Source organism: Argentina silus (genome assembly GCF_951799395.1).
Source record: "Argentina silus genome assembly, chromosome: 1".
Lineage (NCBI taxonomy): Eukaryota > Metazoa > Chordata > Actinopteri > Argentiniformes > Argentinidae > Argentina > Argentina silus.
In genome coordinates, this window is record NC_139655.1 from 30,458,325 (window position 1) to 30,471,760 (window position 13,436).

Below are 13,436 nucleotides of genomic sequence, written 5' to 3' on the forward strand. Positions count from 1 at the left end.
GGTCATTTTTTTTCTGCCCCTCTACAACAAAGCTGTCTGTGGACCAAAGCACAGGCAGGAGAGAGTGGATTAGGACATGACTGTAGTGGTGATATATTTGTCATGACGCCCCCATAATGATTTATTTTGGAACCGCTGATTCTAGAAGACATCCGCTGTGTGTATTGAAGGCTTATGAAATTATTGAATACTGTTAAGTAGAATGAAAACCAGCAGCCCTGTACTTGGCAATATGTGCCTTTTCCCACTTTATAAGTGCTGTGTGCTGTACAGTCATGCATGCATCTGTTATCACAACTGAAATTCTGCTCTCAGTTCACTCCCTCTTGGGTGTTCCTTCATCCTACTCCCAACTGCAGCTGTATCACGTCTCTGGGTGTGTTTGGTCTGTTTCTCATATTCGTAGATCCCCTCTACTTACTTAGGATTCTCCCTAAGCTTGCATTGCTTGGACGGATACTGCAAAAAAAAAAACTATTTTGTCTTTCAAGTGAGTTTTGAGAAATGTAGTTGAATTGCAGCAGCAGCACCAGTGCTAAAAGGTCCCCAACTGAATTACTGTATGTGACTAAATGTACCTAACCCTAACCCTATCTCTGAACAACTTTGGGAACCAGTTGGAGGTCAATGACTGTGTCTAACTGACCCATTTTCCGCATCTCCAAAATATTAAATATGTTGACACTTTGGCACCAAAGTCAATTTGGTCGAGAATGAAAGAGGTGGAGGTGTGAGGACGGAACCCCTGATTTATGAGTCATGTTTTCTGGGATCTATTTTTGGAAGAGAGGCTCATATTTTGATCTTATTGGTCCTGACAGCACAACTAATGGCGCCAGGTAGGTGATGTTGAAAAATGCATGCTAAGTGAAAGATCCTCCCTTTCATATAATAGCTTGGCTCAGGAAGTGGGGCTAATGGCGGGCCAACATCTGACTGATGTTTCACTTCAGCCAAACCCAACGAGAATGCTGAGGATGTAGCCAAGAAGGTTAAATAACCCTCATCCAACACTTTTGACAGGCAATATGACCGACTTCACATCAATACCGGTAAAAACAAACCCTGACTGGATTCAAACAGATACTGAGGAAGCAGGACTTAATGTTTTTTGGATGGAAAAAGTAGGGAGCACTCAATCATTTATGTGGTCTTTACTGAAATGTTTTCTGCATTGACTATACTTAATGGGACGGGTCCAGAAGCATTGCCTAAACCAAAACTGCCGCTGTAGCAAAATGACTCCCTTAATCATTGTCAGGAGAGAAAAACATTGTTATGCTGCCTTACTTCAAGGAAAGTAATTGTCAACATTTCTTAACATTGCATATCAATTTAATTGAAAATGCCCCAACACTAGATTTACAGAAATTAAATCCAGTTTAATGGATTAGAGGCCATCAACAGAAAATAAGACTATAAAGGGATAGTGTTGCGGAAGATACTCTGAAAATGTATTTGACTAAATTACCAATTACTTTACAAGGGAAGAAGTTGAACTACACTAAAGCTACATTTGACAGAAATATAGTTTGTCAAACTAAAGCTACTTTGAAAAAAGTAGTTCACTACATTGAAACGACTTCGTCCAACACACGTACTGAAAGATGACTAGTCTGTATGACAGAGACTGAACAACAGAAATGCTCTGAAATCACTGAGAAAGATAAAAACAAGTGAGGTGGAGCAGTGGAGGAGACGGGAAGCTCAGTTCTCTCCTGCTAATAAAAGAAAAGAAAAAATAATAGCCTACTGGCATTACGACTGCCTATAGCCCCTTGTGTGAGCATTGATTACTTTGTCTTATGATGACTGTTGGATAGATGATTCACTTACTTAAACAAATGTATTGTTGTAAGTCGCTTTGGATAAAGGCGTCTGCTAAATGCCATAAATGTAATGTAAATGGGAAGCAGTGTGGGAACAAATAGAAGGGACATTTGAAGTTCACGGGCTGAAATAGTTAAATTCCTATTTATTTATTTGTTTTGGGGGGACAATGTTGTGAGTAGTGACAGTAGCTCACTACAATGCTACACAGCAAAACATTTGTTAACTACTGAAAACACTATTAAGATTTGAAATTAGTTTAACTGCTACCAAGCTGTAGCAAAATGTAGTTAAACTAATAGTTGAGCTACATGTAGTGGAACTACTCCTCAACACTGTAAAGGGACATATTGTATGTAATTATCATTGGGCAGTCTCTCAGCAAAAATCATAATTTATTTTTAATCATAATCATTCTCTTGGCTTTGGCCATTAGCCCCTCTAAAAAGTTCATAGACTCCCATAACCCTGTTTAATTACAGGCTCAATATGAAACTTATGGCTCCACACTAGAGGAGAATGACCGTGTTTATACAAAAGCTCAGTGTGAATCAGAAGGCTATGAATCTTATAGTCAGATATTACTGCTAGGTCTCTTGTTAACACCCTGCTGGTCTTCATCAAGTCAGCCACAGAGCCGTTCCTTTTTTTTTCATTAACGTCTCCAAAATACATTTTCCTCTGTGGTCAGAGCCAGACCAATACCTCATCTATATTAATGGAGCAGTTCTCATCCTGACAGGTCAAACTTTGCGGTGACTGCCCAGCAGTAGACTAGGACAGTGCCAGTAGGCCTCTGGGTGTTCTGCTGTGACAGAAGTCTATTGATTTTCAGGTGTGATGTTTGATCAGTATGTTCTCCCTAGTGGCCGTGTGTCTAACAGATCTCATTGGTAAGAAACATGTAGTAATAAGTCAAATAAAAAAGAAATACATAAAAAGAAGATGGAGATGGATTGATTGAGATGAATTGATCAGCTGTGTCTATACATATGATATTCACAATGACAAAAGACCACAATTCTGCAGAACACTGACACAAAATACTGTATGTAACACCAAGGACCACTGACAACTTCAAATTAGATTTTTGGTACCAAGTACAATTTTTCAAAGATAAGGCAGGATATGACATAGACTGACAGACAGGATAGGCCGCAAGATAGAGGACTGTGCACTCACCTGTGGCTGTGTGTGTAGAGAGTGACTCAAAGTGTCTCAAAGTCTTTTTTTTCCCCCTACTGATCCTGGGAGGCTGGCAGGGGCCAGACAGTCAGTTGAGGCTCCTGTGTAGCTGCATGCTCTCCATTGTCCAGTCCCTGCCCTCTGTGTTGATCTCTCTGTCCTTCTCTCTATAGCCTCTCAGAGAGGTGAGGTTAGTGCAGGTCTGTAGTGCTGACACACAAGCACATATACTCACAGTGGAGTGGAGGCTAGTCCAGAAAGTTTGAGCAACAGGGACTGATGATGAGTTTTTTACTGAAGCATGGCCCTGCCTACTGCCTCTGATGTCATATGTGCTTCTGAAGAATAACAAGACTCCTCCTAATATAAGGTTTCACTGCAACAAAAAAAAAAGGAAGAAAAGGGGAAATGGAACTCCTCAACTTGAATATTTGGAGTTAGTGCGGGTGATGACACTCACACTGTTTAACATCACACACACATACTCACTCATGCTGCCACAGCTTAAGTCTTACAACACTCTGCGCTCTATTTGTCTTCCTGACAATCCTTGTCAGGCTTAAAAAATCTTGGTTGAACTTCAAATCCAACACCCCCCCCCCCACCTCCCTCCCAGACACTCACTATCAACAACTCTGTCCTCCATCTTCATTTGAACAAACTCTTTGAACTGTTTTTTTCTCTCATCCATCCTGATTTGGAAAATAAAACACATTTAACTGTTTCTCTCTCTCTCAAAAACAAAGTTGTATGTGCTGTCCTCCATCACACACTTTTGAGATATTGAGTGTTTGGTGGTTTTGCTGCAACAATAGAGGGACTGTGAAGAATGGGAGTGCTGTTATGTGTTAGTCCCACCAGGGTGTGTATCTTGTGGCCATCACAGCGCTATTGGCAGCTATATGTATTTAGTTATGAGGACAATGTGGAGGTTTTACATAAAATGTTTGGGACTTGGGAAGAAAGACAGACTTTGAAGCTAGAGATCTCTAGGGAAGGGCGATGAATAGTTTTGAGTGTGGGAGAAGGGTTTTGATACTGAGACAAAGGTCTTTTCAGTTTCACTAGGCCTATGTGTGTGTGTTCAGAGTCTCAAAGGTGGTCGTCTGTATAAGAGAGAGGTATCTAAATAAATGATATCTGAATGCAGAAGGACATGTGTTTGGAGGAAAAGGGCCTTGAGGAGCTAAGAACACACACAGAGTATATCCTTGTCTGGAATTTATTCCATGCTCCCACTACCACTACTCACTCAAAAGGTCCTTTATTTTATTATTGTGTCAAATCCCTCAAATAAAGTAAATACAAGGGAATTACAGTCAATATATTTGTTTTATTAGCCTATTAATGATTTGTTTTCTCTCTGTTGGTTTGGACACTACAGGTTCCAGATGTGAGTCTGAATTTCATTTAGTTTATTTCCAGACCTTTTCCCCCAGTCTATAAAAGTATGGATGAGCCACAAGGAATCTATTGCCAAAGTGTTATATCATTTTAAGTGCCTGTTATGTCAAAATAGCAAACAAAAGCCTTACTAGTCAGACTGAGTGATCCTCTATGAGTGCAAGGCTGGATATTAATCTTGTCAGACATGTAATCATTTATGTGGTGGAATGTTGCCTCTTCCAAGTTTTGAGCATCTGTCACAGGAAAACAGCATTGAAGCTTTGAAAGCAATACCTTTGTTCACCATACCTTTCAACATGCTTGTTAATGCAAGATAAACAATAGATCTACACAAAGTATCAAACTTATACATAGATTGCTTTCCAATACAGAGGGAGAAGAGTAAACCAACACTACTGGCACAAATTACAGTAAGCCTATAAGAGTAACTGGCACACAGCACTGTGAGACACGTCTGCTCTCTGCTGGAAAAATACGGTAATGGCAGAAGTGTGTACATTAATATACTTATACACACTCATGCAATCATACCAAAAGAAAGCCACATTTCTGGCCATAGTATACCATCAGAAACTGATAAAGGAAACATATTAATGAGTAGCAACAACAAATCCTATTACTGTGACACCATGGAGAATACAGTGAATGAATACATAGAATATTTCCTAGGCAATCAAAGTAGTTGTTAGGAAAAGAGAACGTGAAAAGCAGCATTGGAAGTCTTAAATGAAGATTTCACAACGTATAATACACATTTTACAATTTCGATTTTGGCAATTCTACACTTCACACCACGGGTGATGCTAGGCATGATAGTTGGTGCTGTTTATGCACACGCCAAAAAAAAAACATTTAGAGAAGAAGAATATGAAGGACAGGCGCGGAATGATTACGTCAGATCTCGAGTCGTTATGGCAGCCCATGCTAGTGAGCTTGAAATTGCTAAGAAAAATCTAACTGAAGCCATTGGTGATAATGTCAAGCAGTGAGTATAAAACAGTTGGTTGTTGTGATTTTGTTCCTCTTCATAAATTGTTTGGCTTTCCTATTTCGCAAGGTGGTTCAAAAGTCTAATGATGGGTAGCTGAAGCTAGCCTTCTGCTAATGTAATGGCTAGGCAAGCCGAGGCTAACGATGCAGCGCGCAATCCGTGAAGTGAGTACTACCAGCGCAGGCATTTAACCCGCTACACCAGATGCATGAACAATTGCGTGTGTGGATGCAGAATAAGTATCCCTCCCAGTCTGTTTCTGCATGGAACTTGAAATGTATCAATTCCTGACGTTGAACTTGTTGTTTTATGTTGAACGTCCAAATCTGAATGGGCTTGTTTGACTTGAAATGTAACCCGACTCGAATTCAGGCGAGGCTGGTGAACAGGCTGGGGCAAGTTAGTCTCAAGTTGGACAATGAAGTGAACATGGTGTTGACAACATGATGGTTATGAAGTCCTCAATAAAACGTCCTATGATTATTAATCATAATTATTAATAAGATTATAATAATATATATATGATTATATATATATTTAAAATAAGCACCACATAACACAACCGTCAACATAACTTGTTGTGGAATTAACCTGGAGACCAGGCTTTCCAAATTCGGAAATCCTTTGCAGAAAGTAGCTACAAATGGGGTGGAAACGCTCCGGGACACCTTAAACCAATCAAATAATTGTGGAGAGCGCCAAAAAAAAAAAACAGAATTCAGTTTTTCCTTTAGGTTATCTTTAATTTTCTTCAATGTTGCAAACTAGCATAGGCAACAACTCTGCAAAATAGTCCTACCTGGTCAGGAAAGACGACGCACATAACATCAAACAACCATTTTAAAGGCATGTGGGGGAGGGTTCTTGGAATGTAACATCCAATGAAATTGCAAGCACATGCTCCCATTGCTCTGTCCACTCCAACCCAAGTCAGAATTCCCCCTCTAAAATTCCCCAGGTCTCAAAAAGAGGCCTGAGAACAACACGATTTAGGTATGGCTACACGAGACTAATGTGTAATTAATAGATCTCTGAAGTACTAAATATGTTCAGTTGATGGTTGTGTTATGTCGTGATTAGTCAAAGATAATACATAGGTCTTATTGAGGATGTCATCGCTGTCATGTTGTCACCGCCATGTTTTCAAGCCGTGCAGTCAGAATTGCACTTCGCCTTAAGTCTAGTTAAATTTTGAAGTAGTCAACGGGCTTGTTTGACAATAGGAGTCTATCAACTCCGTCTCACTCTTGTGGATTTCAGGCCTGTGGTGTAGCAGGGCTGTAAAGGTTCTCAACCTTATTCTTTTCTTCCTCATGTCATGTTGATTGATGTGGTGTTTATCAACTGCTTTCTTTGAATAAAACACAATTTTCCTTATAGTTATTGGGCGAATTTGAAACTATGGTTCAAACAGAAGATAAGTAAGGAAGAGTTCGACATTGAGGCTCGTCGTCTTCTGGCTCAAGATAACGGTTGGTTTGACACACTGCATGCTGTCCTGCGGAGTGCTGACACAGTCTGCAACTCAAACTGTTTTTTACAAAATTGAATTTAATGTCTTTGTTTCCCTCTCAGTTCATGTCCACAATGACTTTCTCCTGGCTATTCTCACGCGCTGTCAGGTCATTGTATCGACACCAGGTATGTTCTCTCTCTCTCTCTCTCTCTCTCTCTCTCTCTCACACACACACACACACACACACACACACACACACACACACGATCACACTTGAACAGTGCTAACTCTGTTGACAAAATTATAATCAGTACAGCAAATACAATAATACTATCAGATCAGCTGTCCTGAGACACGACTGAGGCATTTTACGTTGATGCATTGCTGCACATTTACTACAGTGGTAAGTGATGAATGTAAGCATTACGTATTACACTTTTAAACCACTACCCTATTGTGTTTTTCAGAGGGGCCAGGATCTTTGCAGTGGACTGGTGGGTCAGCCTCCAAGCCTGGCAAGCCCAAAGGAAAAAAAAAATTCTCCTCCAGACAGAGATTTGATGTGAGTTGCTGTCCTGGCATTACTTGAAGCAACCCACACTAAAACTTCTGATGATAAATGATTGTGGAAGATGTGTAACGGTGCCTTCTCCTCCCGCTATACTTGTGTGTGTGCCTCCAGCATCGTTTCCAGCCCCAGAACCCCTTGAGTGCAGCTCAGCCATTCAGCCCCAGAGAAGCCGGGAGTGAGGAGGAGGAGCTGCGTCTGAGTGCACACACTCTGCTGCTGCCTACCCGAGGCCAGCTGGAGGCTCGCATGATGGTGACAGCCTTCGAGCTGGGCCTGGACAATGTGACTGAGGACGCTGTCAGCTCCATGGTCTGCGCTGTGGAGGTGGGTGTGTGTGGTTTTTTTAGATAAAAATGCAATAATGTAGTAAAATGTCAATAGTTCAATGACCGAGTCCTCAGTCCTCCTAACCCCACCTACCTGCCAAGTAGCGAGCTCACACACCTGTGGTTCCCTTCTCCTACAGGTACACCTGAAGGACGTCCTGACGGCTGTTATATCCCGGAGGAAGGCTTACCGACTGCGAGACGGACATTTCCCCTATGCCTTTGGCAGTGACATCACTCCACAGCCGTATCTGAAAAACAGCTTGGCTGCCTACCATAGTGTCACTGAATGGTAGGGCAGTGTTTCTCCTATACTTATTCAGCCACGGCGCTGCGTCACGGCAAAAATAAATATTTTGGGCCAAAATGCACCAAATAACTTTGCTTTGAGAGTTCCAGTTTAAATCAGTCGCGTTGGTGTGAACCACAATTATGGTCACCGCGTCTCAAAATGTGTGACAACTCTCCTGCCACTGTTAAGATGACTGTCACTGCTGCTGATGGCCATAGTACACAGAGCATCAGTGTTTTATTTCCAATCAAATAATTAATTTAAAAAATCAACCACTGCTACAAAAAATCCTAGGGGAAACACTGAGTACGGTCAACTGCAGCTCTTGTGAGCTGATTTCAAACAAAATTAAATTTGAAATGATAATACCACCACTGTATATTCAGAAATGATGCCCCATATCATTATTCTAATGTGCCTCCTGTATCAACATATTGGTAAATGTTTGTACCTTTCTAAGTACACTTTAATGGCTATTGATAGTTGACAATAACAATGTTTTATGTCTGTTCTAATCCCTTCCCCCTCCTTGTCCCCTAGCCCCCCTCCCAGTGCGTCTCTTCCTCCAGGTCCGCCCCCTCAGGTGTCTCCAGATGAGGCTGATCAGCAGGCTGCTCTCCTATTGGCCTGTGCTGGAGACAGTCTCCCCGCTCCCCTCCCTCCCATCAGCATGTTTGATCTCCTGGAAGCACTGCAGGTGAGCAAACAACAGTGATTTTGCCATGAGCTAGATTTCCCTTTCCAAAAATACAGTTTATTTATGAATTCTCGCAAAGTAAATATTAGTTCTCACACCACCGGAGATACCCCCGCTTTACCTCTTTGATTCAATGAAGGCACAACATTCCATCACCCACCACATCTTGTGCACAGGTTCACCGCGGCGTGATGCCCTCTCACACCATGTACGCCCTGAACATGGAGCGCATCCTGTCACGACTGTGGCACCCCAGCCACGAGGAGCTGGAACAGGACCATGTGCACCGCCAGCGCCTCGCAGGGAAGGAGGGCCTGCTCGTCAGCTGAGAGAGACACACCCGTGTGGATGGATGGACAGACGGATAGATGAGGGGTAGGGCATAGGACAGACAACATAGAAAGATGCACACACAGAGTGTCAAGGTGCATGTGAAGCACCTACAGTCTACCAGTATACTACTCAGGGACCTGCGCTGTAATGTTCAGGAAGCATGGTCTGTGTGGGCAAAATCCCAGACTGAAGTTGTTAATGGACTAACACACACACACACACACGCACAAAGGGGTAACACTTTACATTAAGGTTGGCTTCATTAAGGGTTGTACAAGTTGGTGTGAACGACATACGTATTTGTTGATGCATTAATACAGCATGAACAGTGCAGCCACCAACAACCTGTATTTGTCAAGCACCAAACAACCATCACATAATTTAAACAAATGAGTTACAACAGTTATATTGTGACTTATAAGCTGTCTCATGTAATGAACTACTTATAACCCGTTTAAAGGGCAACCTGGCGGACCATTTCAGTTGCATTTCAGACATTATTCAGGTGAGTTCCAGATGTTGTCAGACTGTTTGTGTCCCCTATTGGGCTTTGGACATTCTCTTGTAGAATCATTCCTGAGATGCACATGGTTTCTCTCTACGTTGTCAGAGTAATGCATGCAGTATGCAGGACAGATATACAATTATGTATATGAGTTTGTACTCTTTTCTTTTTTGTATATATATATTTTTTTTTACAAATTTGTTAAAATGTCCTTTTGGGTCATTGGCCTTGTGAAATAAGTAAATAAAATGTTTTACACTTCTGTGCACGATTTGTATTAAATTGATCCATACATGTAGAGTAATTTTACCATTTTAATTTGTTGTACATTACTGTGTATTTTTAATTCCTTCAGTCAACAAACATAATCTATAAAATGATATGTAATTGTAGGTCTAAGATTTAAATTCAGGTTTGAGCTCAAACTGGAGCATTACATTCTGGAATCGAAAATTCGGCTGCTCTATAACGTGAAAAGATAGGCTATGAAGTCTGTGTACGTTTTAATAAACTGGTTATTATGTAGTACTTTTCAGCTCCACCACCGGAAAACACCAGTCGCCCGACGGTCAGCACATAAAACGACATATATTTTAGGCACACCCACCCGTCATAGACAACGTAGCTCCTCTGAGCTCTCTTGCCATATTTGGCTTGCTAGCTGCTCATTTCCGACACGATGTAGTCCAATCGTCTGTTGCACATAGCCACCAGGCGATTACACTACACTGGAGTGACTCAATGGTCTGTCTGTCCCCATTTTACTGTCAACAAACATTGAATTAATATACTGTTCTCCCGGGCTGAACCGTTCATCTATTTCGCCCATAATGTTAAAAATCCAAAATAATAATTATAGGCTAAAGATCTTGTATACAGTATAAAGACAATCAACTCAATGTATGTATTTTATTCAACATTTTATTTGTCGTTGATACAGTTTCTGAAGTGCTTAAAAGACAGGCATAAAAAGTATGATTATGTATTAATTCAGGTCATAAAACATATGTAACACCCATATCACAAAATTGTAAATGTTAAGAAAGTAAGGCAATTTTGTGTAAGTCCTAGTAGGCCTACACACCTGCGACTTAGTCCTTGTGCGCAGGTGTGTCAATGAAGCAATGTCTTGTAGTGTGTTACATTGTACAACTCGTCGCTGGTGAGAAAACTCAGTGCTAGACTTGGTCTATATACAATACATTTGCTAATGGACAAAGTCAAGACTCATCGGGCTACAGGCATTGGCACTGTATTGGCCGTGCCCGATCACTTTATTTCACGAAGTTTCTTATCGTCGCCGTTCTGTCGGGGCGCAAAACTATCACGCCCCTTGGAGCTGCGTTTGGTCCCCAACACAATGAAATGTCTCTCAGGCGCACTGTCCCATGGCTGTTCAAAACGCATGGAGCTGCTGCGTCAAAATGAGTTGGCACCCGCTGTTAACATGGTCCATGACCTTCTGTTTGAGCAGTGCGAGTTCGTCCCGTAGCACGTTGGCAGAGGAGACCAACTCTGTGTGCTGGGTCTTGAGGTTTTTGACCCTGTCCTCCAGCCTCGAGATCCTCTCCAGCTTCCTTTTCCGGCATTTGGACGCGGCCACTCTGTTCCTCATGCGCTTTCTCTCGGCCTTGATCCGCTCCTGGCTCTCCATGTCGATGGGGGACATTGGAGGGGTGTCTCCGGTCATCTCTGGCACCGTCTGGGGCTCTTCTTTGAATGCCTGTAGCCGTGCGTGCTGGGCTGACAGTTGAGGGTCGATATGATTTTGGGACGGGACCGCCGTGTAACTGGGCGATGAGTGTCTGTCACCGGTAGGTGCCGACGCAGAGCTTACAGACCGATTGAAAGTGCCCAAGTTTGTATATTCCGGTGGCTCTGGGCGCACGGTGCAGCTGTATGGAATATTGTCCGACACAGATACGGGTGCCATGTCGTTATTCGTTTGCGCGTCAGAGCTGACATTGGGCATATGCTGTTGGTAGTGGAGCTCCGCAAGTGCTCTTACGAATCCCTCAGCGAATCCCTCTTGCTCGTCGGTGATGTTCTTGGGACAGAGAAACTGAGTTGGGGTGGGAGTCGTCAGCCCGTTGCAAGACTGGATGATGAGTCTCTCCAATTCCGGGGAGGCCAGTTTGAGTAATCCCACATCAGGGGACGTCAGTATATCAATGGCTTTAGCCCGCAAATGAGGCTTCAAATGTTTAGCGTCGTTGAGGTTCAGTGTCATTCTCTGTTTCATAGTTTTCGGGTTAAATCCATACACACTCACTCCGTCGTGCTGAGAAATAGAGGCATTTACCGATTCGTCATAGAATGTCGCTTCCATCTTGGTGGGCATCAATAGACGGGCTTTTATCTCGAAGTGGGTTGCTGGTATAAAAGTCCGAACATAAAATATTCAAATAGCAATAAACAATTTGTAGTGAAAATTTGCTATCCGATGACACCAACCTAGGATAGGATATTTTAGTCTCGAGTATATGGACAGTTCTTTATGTCCAATATGGAAACTTTTCTTCTTGATGAAAAAATAAGAACGATAAAGAAGACACTTCCCCAATCGATGGGCGTCAATGTTTCAATAAGGGAAAAAAATATTGAATAGCCTAAATAAATAAGGCTTTTCTTCTCTCTTAGCAGACACTGTATCCGACTCGATACAATGTACTTTCCACTACTTCCAACGTGGAGACGAACTTTATCCACTTCTAAGCTGCTGCTATACTGAAAATAACAATGATGTCATTTATAGAGCTTCCCATTGGTTTGAGATGATGTGATGGGCGTTACACTTTGTAATGACATGCAGGTTGCTTTGACAACGAGCCATATTCCCGCCTCCCGCAATGGCTGATGGGATTAGGTAATGCAGAAACTGGAGCGGTGTACTCTGGGATTACGTATTGTTTTTGAATATCTTGTTACCCGCTCAATTTTGTTACCCTAAATCTAAATCAGGCTGCACAGATTGCGTTTTAAACGATTTTTTACAATATTTTCTTTCTTTCTTCGACTTGCTGATCTCCAAAGGAAAAAACATGACAGTTTTCCATATCTTTGGCTTATTCACGCTGTGTAGGTTTTAATCAAAATACATAGTTTTGGCTTGTTATAATTTGTGCCATGTAATTAATTATTTTGTGTGTCTGACTGTGTTCTGCATATAAGAAAAGAGAACAGGTCCTTGCATACTACCAAATGCACCTGTGGTTCATCAGTCTCGTTCCCACTGGGTCTAAAGGCCTTCAAGCAACCTCTGTACAGCTCTGATATTGACTCTCATCTCTGCCCCTGCCATGAGGTTTGACTCTGTCTGGTCCCCCTGTGTATTATTCAACACAACTATAAATAGGTCAACAGACCTCGCCGGCCACAGACGGGGTGAGTGTCAAGTTGACTGAGGTCAACTCTGAGATGACATGCTTGTCCTCAGGTTGCCTTGACTGCAAAACAACAGCCATTTGGAGGTATTTGACACCTTCAGTCGGAATTCCAGATTGGAATATTTTGGAAAGTCTGGTCCTCCTGTCATGATAATACTAACAACAAATGGCTTCAACAACAGCCCTCAAATCCCACAAACATGCACACAAACACCAGACACATACACTTGAATTCTCTGTATGAAGCTTATGAGACACTTTTGGGGCTAATTATATCAGTTTAATATGAATGACTTCAGGCTACAACTGTGAATTAGTTTTAGTAGAAAGTACCTGGAGCTTCTTTTGTCAGACTTGAGACTGATACATCAGCAGCCTATGGTCCGACTCCCTAAGAGAACACACCATTTCTCCCCTGCACCTGTGTTTATAAATGTTGAGGGACATTTTTCCCATC

The 13,436-nt window shown here is 42.1% G+C and overlaps 2 protein-coding genes across 3 annotated transcripts; one reads left to right on the forward strand and one right to left on the reverse strand.

Moving 5' to 3' along the window:
• The first annotated feature begins 5,316 nt into the window (after nucleotides 1-5,316).
• On the forward strand, nucleotides 5,317-9,844 carry tada1 (transcriptional adaptor 1). 2 transcript variants are annotated; one of them, XM_083683172.1, is made up of 8 exons: nucleotides 5,317-5,407; nucleotides 6,794-6,885; nucleotides 6,989-7,054; nucleotides 7,337-7,431; nucleotides 7,552-7,764; nucleotides 7,907-8,058; nucleotides 8,599-8,755; nucleotides 8,932-9,844. In XM_083683172.1, the coding sequence occupies exons 1-8, from the start codon at nucleotides 5,334-5,336 to the stop codon at nucleotides 9,082-9,084; spliced, it is 1,002 nt and encodes a 333-aa protein (XP_083539298.1). In that variant the 5' UTR covers nucleotides 5,317-5,333; the 3' UTR covers nucleotides 9,085-9,844. The 2 variants fall into 2 exon arrangements, with proteins under 2 accessions (XP_083539298.1, XP_083539299.1); XM_083683173.1 differs by having other exon boundaries at nucleotides 5,367-5,690.
• Nucleotides 9,845-10,505: 661 nt separating this feature from the next.
• LOC310801327 (transcription factor Jun-like) lies at nucleotides 10,506-12,285 on the reverse strand. Its single transcript, XM_083665322.1, has one exon. It carries the CDS (start codon nucleotides 11,932-11,934, stop codon nucleotides 10,990-10,992), a length of 945 nt encoding a protein of 314 aa, XP_083521448.1. The 5' UTR covers nucleotides 11,935-12,285; the 3' UTR covers nucleotides 10,506-10,989.
• Between the last annotated feature and the right edge of the window lie 1,151 nt (nucleotides 12,286-13,436).